Source organism: Aotus nancymaae, unplaced genomic scaffold (assembly GCF_030222135.1).
Source record: "Aotus nancymaae isolate 86718 unplaced genomic scaffold, 86718_ANA_hifiasm-v0.15.2.pri h1tg000014l, whole genome shotgun sequence".
In the NCBI taxonomy this organism is placed as follows: Eukaryota; Metazoa; Chordata; class Mammalia; order Primates; family Aotidae; genus Aotus; species Aotus nancymaae.
The window spans coordinates 121442593-121459700 of NW_026988425.1; the positions used below are offsets into that span (position 1 = coordinate 121442593).

The 17108-nt window shown below is 46.0% G+C and overlaps 1 protein-coding gene across 1 annotated transcript in view; it reads right to left on the bottom strand.

The window, feature by feature from the left end:
• The window catches only part of ABHD2 (abhydrolase domain containing 2, acylglycerol lipase), a 103133-nt gene that overhangs the window by 6675 nt on the left and 79350 nt on the right, over positions 1-17108 (bottom strand). Inside the window, exons 6-10 of the mRNA XM_012463878.2 lie at positions 14220-14403; positions 8763-8855; positions 5976-6086; positions 3102-3171; positions 1286-1370 (exon numbers count right to left, since the gene is read on the bottom strand). Of these exons, the coding sequence (XP_012319301.1) occupies positions 1286-1370; positions 3102-3171; positions 5976-6086; positions 8763-8855; positions 14220-14403 (543 nt within the window). The remainder of the gene's footprint in view (positions 1-1285; positions 1371-3101; positions 3172-5975; positions 6087-8762; positions 8856-14219; positions 14404-17108) is intronic.

The window sequence follows — 17108 nt, forward strand, 5'->3', positions numbered from 1 at the left end:
TGTGCATTGGAATCACTTAGGATATCTTGTTAGAACGCACATTTTGATTTTAAGCCTGAAGGGAGAGCTGAGATGCTGCATTACTAAAAAGCTCTCAGGTGATGTCCATCCTAGTGGTAGGGGTCAGGCTCTGATTAGGGATTCACAGCATTTACAGTTTTATTTACTAGAGAACAAGGAGAATTCAATGGAGTCAGTGATTTTTCACTACAGACATTTATCTTCAAAATTCTTAAAGCTGCAAGTTGTGTTAAAAGATGCCCAAGCTCACAACGCCACATGCTAAGCGGCCGTACTGAGAATTAATAACCTGGAGCTTGACTTGACTTTTTATTTTTTTGAGACAGAGTCTTGGCTCACTGCAACCTCCACCTCCCGGGTTCAAGTGATTTTTGTGCCTCAGCCTCTCTAGTAGCGTGTACTGCCATGTCTGGCTAATTTTTGTATTTTTAGTAGAGATGGGTTTCACCATGTTGGCCAGACTGATCTCAAACTCCTGACCTCAAGTGATCAACCTACCTCGGCCTCCCAAAGTGCTGGGATTTAAAGGCGTGAGCCACCACGCCTGGCCCAGTTGCTTCTATCTTTAAAGCAGATGGAGAGGCTGTCACAAAAGATAGTAGAATCGGATTTTTTGTTTTGCTTCTCAAGTCAAATTTTATTTTATTTTTTTTACCATTTATTTATTTTTAGAGACAGGGTCTTGCTCGGTTGCCCAGATAGCTTGTTGTAGCCTCAAACTCCTAGACTCAAGTGATCTTCCTGCCTCAGCCTCCCGAGTAGCTAGGACTACAGGCATGTACCACCATGCCCAACTAATTTTTAAGTTTTTATTTTTAGAGATAGGGTCTTACTATGTTGCCCAGGCTTGTCTCAAACTCCTAGCCTCAAGTGATCCTCCATCGCAGCCTCATAAAGTGCTGGGATTATAGGTGTGAGCCTAGTCTCAAATTTTAAATCTAAATATCTCTTCATGTTGAACTCTCACAGTTAAGGGAAACCTAACCCTGAGATAATTTCACAGAACATCAGGTGGCTCCCCAGAGCCCCACTGGCTATGGATATACATGACGGTCCTGTCTCATGCCCTGGGAGGGACACGAGGGGGGCCTGATGCCCAGGCCCCGTCACAGCCCGAGGACTTTCAGACCACACAGAACACTGACTGCAATGAGATGTCTTTCCCTACAGAGGCTGGCCTCCAGGAAATGACAGCATGGTGAAGTGGCAGAATTTACTGTGGCAATTTGCTGAGCTGTTGAGAGGGCAGTAGGAAGAAACTTACCTGAAAGAGATTTTGGAATGGTTAGAAGACTTTCATGCACCAAGGGATCATCAGCTGCATTAACCAGCATGAGAGGCACATAAATCTGCAACAAGAAAATAAAGCAGAATTAAATTACCGATTCCCATTTTCAGACCCCATCGATTGAAGGCTCAAACTCACTGCTAGACATATTTTTGAAGCAAAGGGAAGATGGTCACAGCTCAACAGGTGGAGTAAGGGTGCCTGGTAGTCTCTGGCAGTGTGATGAGTTACATCTGCTGCTGTGATTACTGCTCTGGCAGCAGGCAAGTGCAGAAGCAAAGCTTCCTGATGATCATCACAGTGTTTCAGATTAGCCATGCCTTTTAGGAAATGACTTTACAATGAATTATGTATGTATTCAGTTTATATCACAGGAGGGAAAAATGAAGTGTACTCCACATTAGAAAAAAGAGATTTTTTCTAGAGGAATCTAGGCCAAGGCTAGACACAGTGGTTCATGCCTGTAATCCCAGCACTTTGGGAGGCTAAGGTGGGAGGACTGCTTGAGCCCAGGAGTTTGAGATCAGCCTGGGAAACATAGCAAGACCTGTACCCCCATTTCTATTTAAAACACAAAAACAAAAACAGAACAAATCAAAAGAATCTAGGTCAGGTGCAGTAGCTCATTCCTACAGTCCCAGCTACTCAGGAGGCTGAGGCAGGAGGATCACTTGAGCCCAGGATTCCAAAGCTGCAGTGAACTATGATCACACCACAGCACTCTAGCCTGGGCAACAGAGCAAGAGACCCTGTCTCTTAAAAAGAAAAGAAGAATCTGAAGGTTGAAAATAGGAGTAGGCTGGTGGATACTGGAAAACCGTTGGCAGGGTTGCATTCAACATCCACTTTAGTAAAACAGCCATAGCCTCCTGTTTCATTTTAGTGGAGGTGGTACTGATGGGGAGAATCAGATGTCGTTGAACAGCCATATCGAGGCAGTGAATGATTGTGCTACCCTGCAGTTCTCTGATGTTGGCTCTAGACAGCTCAACATTCCTATAATGGCTTAAATGACGACACTAAAGGCCTGATGCTGCTAAACTCGGAGGGATGGCCAGTCAAACAGCACAAGTGCAGTTCCTAGTGATTTGCTTTACAAGGGAAAGGTGGGCCAAACCTACAGGTGGCCACTGACAAGGAGAAATGGGAAGTCCTGTGTGTGGATAAGTCAATTGCGCAAAGACAGAACGAGAGGGACTGGCTTGTTGGTCATTCAGGTAAAACAAACATATGGAGATTTTGGTTGGCCAGAAACTTAATACACACAACGTTTATTGTAGTTGCTAAAAATGGCATTAATACAAACCAGTCTACCTCATTAACAGACATGCTCCTCATTACTTTGATGCAAAAACACATCCGTCTTACTCTGTGCTTACCAGATCATGGCAGGAATTCTGAGTTCAGTCTAGGGCATCATGGTAACAAAATACAGAATGGCCAGAAGAGGGTCCAGGATGGTAAGAAACCCAGACAGATCTCACTGGTCTGGCAGAAACCAGACAGGATTATACTGTCAAAGGAAGACTAAGAAAAAAGTGGGTGTTGGAGCAATTTTAAGGGCTCTCACACAGCCGTGGGAGCACCCCAGTCTTCGGGCAGCTCTGGGATTAATGTATAGTAGTTACAGAGGGAGAGGGTCTGGTTCCATAAACAAATCCAAGCTAAAAACTGCTGGTTGGAGCCAGAGTCCCATTGAGCTTCCACCAGGAAAATGTAGGAGGGCTATTTGTTGTATTGTGTGCGAGGCTGATGGAGTGATGCTGATTCTGAGCCGGTGATGGCCACTCACCCTGTGCAGGTACCGCATGCAGCTTTCTTCCTCATAGTATTCCTTCAGGGAGTTATAGCCATGAAACTTCCTGAACATGCCGGAAAAAGAAAAAAAGGAAAAGAACAAAACATTTGTCATAAGATCAGAGTGCTGAGCTGATTAGGGCTCCAGTTCCTCACGCTAACTTGTGGCATTGGTAGAGCAGACAGAGGCAGGAGCTAGGCCTGAATGCTGAGCTGATTTTATTACTGTTCCAGATCCTGCACTAACTCACCATATCGATGCAATGTATGTAGGTAGCAGGGTTTGGGGCTAAGAGCACTGGCTTTGGCATCTGGGTTCAAATCCTGTTTCGGTCATTTTCTGGCTATGGGACCTTGGGCAAATGGTTCAACTTCTCTGAGCCTCAGCTTCTCCTGTATAAATGAATCTAAAGACAGGGCCTTCCTCAATGGAACTGTGAGACTTATGATGTTAAAGTGCTTACTAGCATCATGACCGACCCAGAGTAATGACCCTGTAGTAATTGTTATCTATAGTAATTATTAGTGTATGTTACATCTCTTGAGACAGTATAAAACCAGATGTCACTATAGATATGGAGAAACTGAAATTCAAGGGCATTTACTAGAACTTTCAACAGAGTTCTTGGTGGAGTAACAGGACCACTGTGAATTGGAATAGAATATGTATTAGATAACAGAAACAAGACTGTCGTTCAAAGTTACCAATTCTGTCCATTTACCTCTGACTGCTGCTCTGTATCTCTGACTATGGAGCAACAGTCAGAGCTAAACTGGCATGTAACAAAACCTCTGGTGCTCAGCATGGATGAGGAGCTGTAGCTCTGCTCTGCTCTGTGCTCCCAGAGGCCTAGCAAGGTTCAACCTGGAGCTCCAACACCAGGAGGCCTAGGCCAGAGGATTTCAAAACCTTTCTTTCTGACACAGTTTAGGGCCTCTGGCTTCTGAGTGGTGGATCTTTCTGTTCGGTTGAGTCTTTAAGCTATCTTGCCTCCCCTGAAGCTGTGGATCTCTTCTATTACCAGTCTCTTATCGACATCTCTGCCTGAGAATGACCTGGAAAACTCAGGCTGGACTATTAGGGCCCTCTTAACAGGGAGGAGGCCAAGTGTAGAGATCATCTCTAAGAGGCCTGTCCTTGTGAAATCAGTTCCTTTGTGGAATCAGCAGGGAGGGAAAGCAATCCATCCCTCCAGTATTACTGGGATGGATCTATGAGGAAGCCACAAGACTGGTCATGATCATAAAACTGCTGCTATCAATCGCTATTAAAGAGGAAGGACTTCAGAGAGTGTTAAGAAACATTCTCTTTTGGACTTAAACAATTTAGGAGATAAATGGGAAATTTAATTTGTTTTTTTCTTACCAGACGCCACAATAAAGTCACATACCTCATCTGAAGTGAGGGTGAGTAAGATTCATTTTTCACCGTCTGAACATACTAGCAATTTCCTAGTTTTCATTTCCTTTGAGAAACAGCAGGCATATTTCAAGGTTACTTGGTATAAGAAGGCCACTAAATTCTCATAAGGAAGAAAAGTAGAGATCCTGTACGCTCAGGTCAATATCTGCCTATCTATTAGATGAAGAATAATTGCTTGCTTTAAACCACATCTAAAGATATCAAATAATTTACTTTTTATTTTTATGGGACAGGGCCTTGCTCTGTTGCCCAGGCTGGGCTGCAGTGCGGCGTTGTAATCATAGCTCACTGTAACCTCAGTGCTGTGATCATAGCTCACTGTAACCTCAAACTTATGAGCTCAAGTGATCCTCCTGTCTCAGCCTCCCAAATAGCTGGGACTACAGGTGTGTGCCACTAATGTTTGGCTATTTTTATTTTTCAATTTTTTTGTAGAGACAGGGACTTGCTATGTTGCCCAGGCTGGTCTCAAACTCCTCATCTCATGTGATCCTCCAGCCTTGACCTCCCAAAGTGCTGGGATTGCAGGCGTGAGCCACTGTTCCCAGCCTCAAATGACTGTTAAACGAAAAGGATCAGGTAAAGAGAATGATGAGGTCAGAGGTCAACTTTACCTTTTTCAGCTAAGGCTAACCTCAATCAGAAACTACTGGTGCCAGGAAATACTGTCAAGGCTGCAAACTCAGGTGCCTGGAGGAGCCAGGCAGGTGAAGAGTAGATGAATGAAGTGGGCAGTATTTGCATCTTTCACTCAGAGGGGAGTCTTCAGGCCCCAAACAGAGAGGCTCTGTCTGTTTTGCTTGAAACACACAGCCTTCTTGGTCTATCTTCTGTTTTTCTCCGCTTTTTTTTGTTGTTGTTGTTAATTTTGAGAAAGGTCTTGCTCTGTCACCCTGGCTGGAGTGCAATGGCATGAACATTGCTCACTGCAGCCTCGACCTCCTGGGCTCAAGCGATCTTCCTGCTGTGGCTTCCTAAAGTGTTAGGATTACAGGCGTGAGACACTGCCCCTAGCCAGTTTTTCTACTCTTGTTAGAGACATAGAGAGGTACAAGAAATATTTCCTTTGCCTTTGGCTGCACTGCAGAATGCAGACTGATGTGGCACCTGACGCTTGCTCCGGTGTTAAGGCAAGACAGGTGGGGTGAAGATGGCCCAAGCTTAGCCTGCACACCCCAGCTTCCTGAATCAAGCTAACAATGCTATGCAGGAATACAGAATGAGCAGTCAGATCCTTTTCCTATTTTCCAGGAGAAACCAGAAATTTAAATTTTTCTGTACAATCTTGTGTTTTTAAACACTAGACACTTACTCAAAGAAAAAAACAACAACACCCTTAACACTAAAGTGGGCAGAGCAAAGTGCCAGTGCAGGGAAGAGCTGGCCTGCAGCCTCCTGCCTGGCACCTGGCCCTAGCCTGTCCCTTTCCTGTCTGTGGGGACACACCTCATCACATTGTCGTCAATCTGCATCAGGGATGTTGCTGTGTAGAGTCGGCTCAAGTCCGTGTCCTCCAGGCTCTGGGGTTTCTTAACATGGTCTCCAAAAAGAGCTTGCCTAGAGCAAACACAAAAGCAAACAGAGACTAAGATGTGGAGGATGAACAGCCAGGAGGCAGAGCAATGTGGTCAGTTACAAATAGAACTTTAGCCTTTGGAACGTCCCAGAAGATGAGCTGGTGCCGTTGACTTTTGAGTAAGTGCAGACAGACGAATGTCAAAACCTTATTTCCCTTTTCAGGGGTACCCAGACAAACTAAAGATTGGGTTTGAGCCTAGACGAATATTAAAAATCTTCAGCTCGGGGCGGGGGGCGCTCAAGATGGGCCCTGTGGTGAGTGGTGGGCTGTGGGCCAAGGCATAGGGGCCTCGTCCTTCCACTATGTTGACAGTGTCCCCTTGGCAGAGACCCTTCCCCTTAATGAGCTGTTTGTGTTGCTTAACAAGGAAGACTCAGTGTGCAGGAAGGAGAGGAAAACAAACAAACAAAAACTAAGGAAGACAAGGGTTAACCCATTTAGCGTTTGGCAAATCAACAGCTTTCCAGTGTCTCAGATAAAAGCTAAGCTCTATTCAGGAGAGCAATCATTTCTTTTTTTTCCCCCAACCCCGAAGTCAGCATTTCTATTATGAAAAAATCCATCTTGAGAGGATGACGTTAGAGGTAGGGGTCAGAATGTGCACTTCTGACCTCCCTTCCCAGCCAAGGGCTCTCAGTCACACACCTGGAAGCGGACTGAGTTTGCTGAGGATGACCCTGCGGTGAGAAGGATTTATTATGGTAATTCGATATTCTGCTTCCACTCACAACCTCTCCAAAAGAAGAACACATTTCTGTAGCATTTATTTTTTTCAGAAGAATATTAGGAAGATTATATATCTACTGGATAGAATTCAAAAATTCAGTTACCCTAAAATTTCTAAATGTTTGGCTTTCTGTAGTAAATTTGAAAAATGTAAATACTTAGAGTATACTCAAAAGATTCTCATAATTTGAACCTTCTATACTAATTACTATTAAGACCGGGTCCTTTAGCAAAACAAATGTTCCCTGTGAGGAGTCACTTTCAACTCCAGAGGTGTAAAAAGGCAGACAGAGGACTTGGACTTGGTGTCAAAGGCCTGGACCCACCCCTTTCCGCTTCAGGCTACAAAACCTCTGCAGTCTCCAGGCCCATACAAACCTTAGCTGAGCCCCACGCACCGCTGAGCCCCACGCACCTCTGTGCCCAACACACGGCTTAATCTCAAACAACACGAGTTGAGTGGGAGCAGCTGATTTTCCAGCCAGCACAGGGGACATAAGTCTCCTTCTGCTCTCCTTCCTGACACGAGGGCACAAGGTCATGTCTGGCAACGTGGCAGCCTGATGGGGCCTTCAAGTCCAGCCTTGCTTAGGCGCCATGTGAATGCCCACCCATAGGAAGCCCAATCTGGGGTGTGAGGCCTGCTTTAATCACTGGAATAAAGAGAGTAAGCAACTGATCATTGCTTTTCCTAGAGTGGTACAAAAATCCCCCAAATTTTTTTGAGTGCGCATGTGTCTCAGGCGCTGGGAGCAATCAAAACATTCTTAAGCCCTCCAATGCTCTCCAGTTTGGTTCTAGACATAGGATTTACAGAGGGGAAGCAACAGAAAAGCAACTTGGGCATGGATGAGTTGGCTTCACAGAAACAGAAGAATTGAGATGGATTTTAAAGGATGGGCTAGGTTCCCACCAGCAGAGAAATGAGAAAGTATTCTCAGCAAGGGCAGTAAGTGGTGTGGGAGAGGCCAGGGGGCACGGGAGCCTCTCAGTAGCCTAGTCCAGCTACAGGGGATAAGAGATGTAGGGGGAGGAGGCAGAAATATCAGCTATAATAATCATCATAATGAAAAAGTCGTTACTAATATTTATCTGGTGCTATGCACACCAGCAGTGCTCTTAGCACTTGACAGGTTAACCCACCGCAGGATTCTGAGCTGGAGAGACAGGACTAGCATGAAGACTACACAGAGGCTCAAACTCCGAGCAGGGAGGCGCCCATACCACACTCCAAATCTCCTGTCTCCCTGCTGCTTGGTCAGAGGCCCAGGGGCCAGCCAAGAATGAGTCCTGATCACTCACACACAGAAGCGTCCTAGGGGAAGGTATCCTCAACAATGACAGCCATCTTGGGATCGCTCTAATTTGGGAAAAAAGGGTGTAGAAGTGGTTCCTTGTCTTAGATTTACTGGGAATTACAAAAGCATAAGGCAATTTGGCAAATTCAGTAGCTTGGGACAAATTTCTTTTCTTTTCTTTTTTTTTTCAGATAGGATCTTACTCTGTCACCCAGGCTGGAGGGCAGTGGTGCAATCTTGGCTCACTGCAACCTCCACCACCTTGGTTCAAGCGATTCTCCTGACTTAGCCTCCTGAGTAGCTGGGATTACAGGTGCCACCACCACGTCTGGCTAATTTTTGGTAGAGACAGGGTTTCACCATGTTGGCCAGACTGATCTCGAGCTCCTGGCCTCACGTGATCTGCCTGCCTCATCCTCCCAAAGTTCTGGAGTTACAGGCGTGAGCCACCATGCCTGGCCAAGACAAGTTTGTTTCTAATCAAGTCACAAACGCAGGCAGCAGAGTCTGTACCACCCCTGCATTTTCTTTTTTTTCCCTGAAGGAACAGGAGTCCTGGCTTTCCATGGCTCCCAGATGAGCTTAGGAAGGAACTGTCTGTCTCCTGAGAGAAAACAGAAGGTGACCTACCTGTGCGAGAGGATGATCTTCTTCATGTTGTCGGCCATGAGGAAGTTGTAGAACCGCCGGCACTGATCCCACTGCATGAAGGTTTCCTGGGCCCTGGAAGAACCACAGCGAGTGAGGGCGACTACGGTGTGGGGGTGTGGGTGAGCAGCTGGGAGGGGGCTCTAGCCATGGGGCAAGGTGCTTGTGTGGAGAGGGCCAGCTCTCAGGCTGTGGCCTCTGCATTAGCTTCCTACCTGGCAGGCCAATTTTTTGGTTTAACGACAGGCACATGGAAGGGGAGAGTGGGTGTGGAGGGGAAACCTAAAAAAACTTCTGTCTTGCTGATCAAGAGGTAAAGGAAAATCATTAACTGGGATCTCCTCCAAGTAAAACTATCTTTTAATTAGGCTTATGCCATTGAAGAGGCAAGGAAACCAAAGTGCCAGGAGTTCCAGGCATGGCTGGTGGGCTGGTCCAGAAGCATGCCTGCCTACTGGGCTAGTGTGTGATTGGCACATGCCAGGTGGCTGTGAGGGCCACCCTCTAACCCTTGAGTGGTGGCACTTGGCAGGTAATGTTATCCCTGTTTTCCAGAGCCCAGGTTGTGCAGCAGTCCATGGAGAGGGAGGAGGCAGCACCACCAGCCCTGTCCATGTACTTCCCCAGCCAGATTTCCATGCCCACATGGCAGGTGAACAAAACCAGTTTTATTAGTTTATTTAACTATCTCCCATGCTGGACATGTGGATTATTTCTAACTTGGCACTGTAAGAGAGTAAGCCTCCAGTGGGGCAAAACCAGGACCAGACCAGCCCCCAGAGAGAGGAAGGGGGCACAGTCCTAGGTAGGCTGGCCAAGCCCAGGACAGGGCTCCCGCCTTGAACAGTCAGGCCTCTGGGAAGAGGGATGGTGGAGCCTCTGGACCCAAAAGACCTAGCCAGAAGGTTCTGGGCTGGTAGTTGGTTGCCCTTCAGGGACAGAGCCAATCTGCAGAGAGGTCATCACCTCTAGCTAGTTCAGCTTAAGAGTGTGAGCACAAGAAAACCGTGTTTGTACCACACGAGAGGTAAGCCAAGAGCTTATGGTACCTGCCAGGCTAGGCTTTGTTAGTTCCATTGGGGTGGAAGGATGGTGCAGAAAGATGGACTTCAGAATAGGGTAGGGATGGCCACCTACCAAGCCCCTTTCTTCCTTAACAGATTCTTTCCCCTTTACAGGATGTACTTTCACAGGAATCAGTTAGAGCCAAAGAGTATGAAAGAGTATGCATATGGCGCCTCATTATTCTGATAAAAAATTAACAACAAAATAAACAAAAAGCCCTGAGGCACCAAGGACAACCGTGGGGTCAGGTCGACATCACAAGCCAGTGGTGGGAAGTTGAGCTGTTTCCCAGGTTGAAGTTCTGTTCACAGAGTCTCACTTAAATGCTGTGGTTTCCCCCTCTTCGTTTGATTGTGATTCAAAGTCACTGATGGCACAAAGTGACTGTATTTTACAGCTCTTCAACTATAAAAACAAACTTTAGGAAAGTCCCAGTCTCTGGGGGAACTTTACGAATAATAACATTTGCTTTTATCATAAACTCATTTCTAGCCTGGAATTTGCCCATCAAAAGCAAAAGAGACAATACCCCCCATATTTGGCAGGAAAAGTGGTATCTGCCTCTGCCTGAGGCAACAAGGCCTTGTTCAAAGAACTCTAGGATATTCAAGTGGCCAAGTCGTAGTGACCCAACACGTTCACTTAGCCAGGAGTGTAAGTGCCTTTCAGGAGGTTTGACCCAACACATTCACTTAGCCAGGAGGATAAATGCCTTTCAGGAGATTCTAAACACTTCTCTGATAATTCCTCTACATATTCACTTAGCCAGGAGCATAAGAGTCTTTGAGGAGGTTTGAAATGCTCCTCTGATAATTCCTCTACTGTCCTGTAGGGCAGTGGTCCTTGGGACTGGTTTTGTGGAAGATGGCTTCAGGATGATTCAAGCACATTATATTTATAATGCACTTTTCCCCTATTATTATTATATTATAATACATAATGAAATAATTATACAACTCACTATAATGTAGAAGCAGTGGGATCCCTGAGCTTATTTTCCTGCAACTAGACAGTCCCATCTGGGGGTGATGGGAGACAGTGACAGATCATCAGGCATTAGATTCCTGTAAGGTGGGTGCAACCTCGATCCCTCACATGCATGGTTCACCCTCCTATGAGAATCCAATGCCACGGCTGATGTGACAGGAGGCGGAGCTCAGGCCATCATGTAAGCGATGGTGAGGAGCAGTAAATGCAGATGAAGCTTCACCCACTACTTCCCCACTGTGACCCGCCCACCACTCACCTCCTGCTGCGTAGCCCAGTTCCTAACAGTGGTTTGGGACCCTTGCTGTAAGGGGCTTCTGCCCCTGGTCTGGGCCCTGTGCTACTGTCCTCCTCACCCTCACCTCCTTCAGAAATCCCTCCTCACTGACTCCCCCACTTGACTGAGGACCTCCTCTGCACCCATATGCCTAATGTGTAATATGTTAGTAACATGCATTTGTTGGTTTGTGGCTTTGTAGCTATCACTCTATTATCTTAAGTGCTGTGACATCCTCAGATACAGAGACTATCTTTTATACCCAACTGCAATAAAATGCTTTTTAGTTTTATTATTGGTCAATTCTGCAACGTAGGATTGTTAAGGGCTTTCTTGGGAAAGAAGAATTTATTTTACCTGAAACCAGACCAAAAATGCTTCCCTCCCCATTTTCTTTAAGCTCCATGAGGGAGGGAATTTAGTCTGCCTTGTTCAGGGCTGTGTCCCCATTACCTAGGAGGATGTCTGACCACACAGAGTCCCTGGGCGGGTTGGCAGCTGTTTCTGCTGAGGGAACAGGTTAAAGCCTGCTGGATGCCAGGTGATTTCAGGGCATTTGTGTTCCTCCTTCAGTGGTTCAGCACATGGTAAAAGGTGAGCTAGTTTAGCAGCAGCTAGACTTTGCTAACTACAGCAAGCAGGTAGCTGGCTTCTCTTTGCACCTTCAGTGGGCTCTGGCTGGATGGGAGGTGAACTACAGGAGGAGAAGCCAGAGGGAGGGGATTACTGAGGAAGCAGGACTCCAGGCTCAGCTAGGAGAGATTTACCAGACGCATGAACTCTCGTGTGGCCCCTGCAGAGGCAGACAGGCCTCCCAGCTCCACCTCGGTGTGATGAGAATCACTTATGCAGTCGCCACCATCCCAGTGCCGAAAGGCTCATCGCCCTCAAGCCTTGGCAGGAAAAAAAAAGTTATACTGGTTTAAAGTAAGGGACTGTGTTCCATCCGTTCCATAGACCTGGTTTAAATGCTGAGGGCACCTGAGCCTTGCACTGGCACACACAGGCCAGCGGTGTCTCTCTGACCTGCTGCCAGTTCCCATATGCAGGGCTGCATGATCAGCCTGGACGTTAGTTCTCTGTGCTCCAGAGAATAAAGTTGAAACTTGCTCCTCATTGCGTGATTGTTGGTGAGCCAATAGTTAGTTATGTGTATGAAGCCCTCTGAGGTCTCAGGGAAGAGGCTGTGTAGGCTATGTCTGCAAAATGTAAAGCACCTCACAGATTTTAGTTCAAACACTTTAGTTTGCGGTGTCAATCATGTGCTCTTGCTGACAGCAGATGGCGCTACTGTAGCAAAATGAGATGAAGCGATTGTCATTTCAGATTTTGTGCATTGAATGTCCAAGCTCCCTTGGATCCTGGGGTAGGCCCTTGCTCATGTCTTTCTTAGCCAAGTAACTGGACCTGATAGGACTTTGGTTAATTCTGGTTACACATGGCTATGAGCTGGGAGTTGGAATTTCTAGTCACACCAAGATAAAGGCACATGTCCTCTCAGCTGACTCCCCAGTGTCCAGAGGAGTGAAGGAAAAGATTCCTGGTAGGAAGATGGGGGACTAGGCTGGTCCTGGAACATGAGAGCTGGAGAGACCACTGAGGTCACTAACCCCAGGGACTGCTAAATGTGGCTAAACATCAAAAGTCACCTATGAAATGTGTCCAAAATGCAGATTTCTGGGGTTCCAGTCCTCCAACTTCATGAATCAAAATTTCCAAGGGTGGGGCCCAAGAAATGGAATTTCTTTCTAACATGATCCTCCAGGTGATTCCTTCTGAAGTGAGGCAGTCACTAGTTCACGGGACCGGTCTTTGTGATCTACGGATCTAACCCACCTCCTTCATTTTACAGCGAATGATGATGATGACAATAATGAAAATGAAGAGTGGCTTATGTTCTGTGTGCTGGGCACTGTTCTAAGCACTTCACATGCATCAACTCATTGGACTCTCAGTGGTGCTATGAGGTAGGTACCCCTTATTATCATCATGCCTATATTGCCGGCAAGGCAAACCAGAACCCAGACCTTGGCTCTGGGACTCAGGAAGGGTTTCATCAGAGATGTTTCTGTCTATTGTGGGTACATTTAGATCATCTTTTTCGGCCAACTTTAAGCCTCATAGGGAGAGGCTGAATCCTGGGCCCACATGTGCCTTTTGGGTATGCTGGCTTTAAGATCCAGAAATATGTATTTTTAGAAATAATATAGATAGCCTCTATCCATCAGAAAACAACAAGGTATGTTTAAACTGCAGCATGAGATGTATGGGTGAGGCAAAAAGGAAAGATTCTTTGAATAACGATAATAACTGTTTGACATTAGACTGGATCAATAGGGAGGTGTTTTTAAACTTTCTTGTGTTTAAAATTTAATTTTAGAATTTTTCAGAAGATTTTAAGTAACTGGTTATACTCATTTGTAATACAAGACACCATGAAGAGTACAGAAAAAAATATGAATGTATTTGAAGAGCCTGGAGAGGTGTGTGTGTATGGTGTGAGTGTGGTGACTCTCAAGAGACCTGGGACAGCAGTGATCTTCAGGGGAATCAGAGCAGATGACCACGCCCTCCTAGGACTCATCCTGTGGGGTATCTACGGCAGGAGACTAAGGGGTGGGAGAAAGCTTGACCCGGTAGATCAGCTCCTTTGTGATGATGTTTGGGATGCCTAAGAGAGACAAGCAATGATTTCTACAGATCCCTTCCAGATGCCATCTGAGACTCAGCTCTTCCTCAGGAAGGAAAAACCTGGGATCATCAAGCCCAGCTTTCAGATCCCAGCTTGCCAGTCTCTTGTGCTCTTTCATTAACCCACGGTTCTGTAAAACTCCTGAAGCCTGAACAAATTAAGTCACCTCACAGAGATTCCCTAGGGAAACAGCAACTATCAAAGGGGGTTTTGTCTTCTCCAATTACAGATCTGATCCCAAAATGCAGCTGGACATCCTGGGCTTAGGGGTCTAATGGGACAACTCCAGTGCATGATATGCAAACAAAACAAGGTGAGTCCAAGACTCAGAAACTTCCGCTCAGTCGGCCACAGTGTTCCCTGGTCTTCACAGACCGGTGTGCTATGCAGGCCCTGATGGAAGGCAGAGATGACTCACCTCAGTGCGCTGTACCCCTGGCACACGCTGACGCAGCACAGGACCTTCTCTTGGTTTGCCTGAGTCTCCCCCAAGTATTTGCATACGATGTTACCACCCAGGCTGAAGCCTACGACGACCAGCTGGGTCAGGGGATATGTCTTCTTGATGTAGTTCACCATGGCTCCAAATTCCCAAGTGCAGCCTATGGGCAAAAGGGTGAGGTTGCTCAATCATTTCAGGTGCAGTGTATCTGGAGAAAATTCAAGCTGGAAGGTTACTAAATGGGTGCCAGTATGCTAAAAGAGAGAACAATATATATGTGTATATATCCATGTGTGTGCGTAGGAGGGGAGAGAGAGACAAAGACGCTCAGACACCACTCTCTGGCTCTCCAGAGAGAGGTTCCCAGATGCCCCTTGGGATAAGAGGAAATGGCCTGAGCAGTGCCCAAGAGCATATGTACTATGTATCGAATGCACAACACTTCTTAAAAGGTAGGTCACAAGAACCCTGTCTAAATACTTATGGATATCAAAGCAGATTTCAGGTTATGCAGGAGCACATATGTGCACACACAGATTTAAATAAAAGCAAGACCAGCCTGGGCAAAATGGCGAGACCTCGTCTCCACAAAAATAAAAAAATTAGCTGGGGAGAGTGGTATGTCCCTGTAGTCACCGCTACTCAGGAGGCTGAGGCAAGAGGATCCCCTGAGCTGGGGAGACAGAGGCTACAATGAGCCATGATCGCATCCCTGTACTCCAGCCTGGGTGACAGAGTGAGACTCAGGCTCAAAAAAAAAAGTAAATAAATAAATAAATGCAAGAGCAAAATCCTTTGAGATTAGCTTCCTAGGCTATAAATTGGGATGCTATACCCATGTGTATGATGATTCACGGTGTTAAGAAAAGTAGCAAGTGGATGTTATTTATAGGCTCTTCTTGTCAGTGTCGTAAAGGAGAGGAAAGATGAACTTCAGTCCAGAGGGACTGCCAGGATGCTCTGAGGATTAGAGCGTTCTTGGTGACACAGGGACACGGTGCCAAGGGAGGCAGGCTCATTCAAAAATACACAGAGAAGAACTCTGAACAGAGAGGGTGTTTGGGCCTCGTCTGCCCAGGAGGGATGATCTCAGCTGGTGTACCCTTGGGAAGTTACTGAAGCCATGTTATGTCTCAGCAACTTTGCTAAGAGGAGGAGGTGAATGGGCACATACAAGTGAAAGGATTCATGACATCCTTCTAAGGCCCAACTGCAAACTCTGTAGGGAGCCAATTTAAAATCTCACAGGGAATGTTAGGGATGTGGACACAAAACACATACACAATAGACTGGTATGAGAAGAGTATGGATTTACAATGGAAACAGGAGTTGCCGACTTTGGCATCCCTAATAGAGTTGAACAGCTCCTTCCCTAATCATCAAGGCATGGGGGACACTATCATTTGAACCTGGGGTAAATTCCCCTTAGATTCGTCTTCCTTTTGCAGTAGGATGTAGCCCAAACCAGGCTGGCACAACCCCATGCAGTTCTTAAGCTGCAGTGTGCATAGCATCACCGGGAGAGGGCATTAGAAATGGGCATTTCTGGGCTTCAACCCCAGAGAAGCTGATTCTGTAAGATGGGGGCCAAGCCTAGGAATCTACAGTGAATTTGTTTTTGGGTAATTCATGCCCATGATAGAAAATTCAAATGCTGTAGAAGATGGAGTGAAAGGTAAGTCTCCTATATTCTTTTTTAAAATACCAGTGGTAACTCATTTCTTCCCTTTACAATATGTCTTGCAATATTATGCATCCATACACTCGAAGCTGCCCTATTCTTTTTATTTTTATTTTAAATGGGGTATAACATGCCTACAGGAAAATGCACAATCAATGAAGTTTTACACATTTATACCCATGGAAGTACTGCCCAGATGAAGATGCAGAATATTCCAGGTGTGTATCAGCACGCCCGGCTAATTTTTGTATTTTTAGTAGAGACAGCGTTTCACCTTGTTGGCCAGGCTGGTCTTGAACTCCTGACTTCAGGTGATCTGCCTGCCTCGGCCTCCCAAAGTGCTGGGATTACAGGCGTGAGCCACCATGCCAGGCCAAGTTTCTCTTGTTAAGAAGGTAGCAATGGAAGGAATATTATGCTTCCAGGGAATGCTGGATTTCAAAATGAAGCTGTGATGTAAAAAAGGGGATGTACAGATAAATAGCTAAGATCACAATGAGCAATTAGCTGATATCAGCTTCTACACCATGCAACAAATAAAAAGTTTAGAAATCCCATTGGAGACATTTGTTCACCTCCCTTGGGCCATTACAGACCCTGAAAACCGGGCCTTAGAGGAGCAGCCTGGCCTCATGGCTAAGGGAAAAGGCCCTGTGGCCAGACGGCTTCGGCCTACCACTTAGTGGCTCCAAATGTCCCCAGCTTCTCTTTGATGACAAGTAACCCCTGTCTGTATACAAGGAAAATCTATAGCTTTCAGGCTCCCTCCTGGAGGCTTGCAGCCCACAGGAACAGGATGAGGCCTGGGAATGGAAACTTCCAACAAACAGTCCAGGCAATTTTTATAGTGAGGAAACTGTGCAAAATATTGTTACCTTGGGTAAGTTACCAAACTCTCCTAGGTCTGTTTCATCATCTGTAAAATGGAGGTAATAATAGTAAAGACTCCACAGAGTTGTTTAGAGATCTGCATAAAGTGATATACATAAACAGCTTAGATCAGGGTCCAGAGCATAACAAGCATTCAGTGTTAATGGCTATAACTGACTCTAATTATTTTTTCTGTTAAAAATATGCAAGTATACCCATGTTTATAGCAGCATTATTTTCACAATAGCCAAAAAGTGGAACCAGCCCAAGTGTGCCTTGATGGATGAATGGATAAGTGCAATGTGGTACGTGTA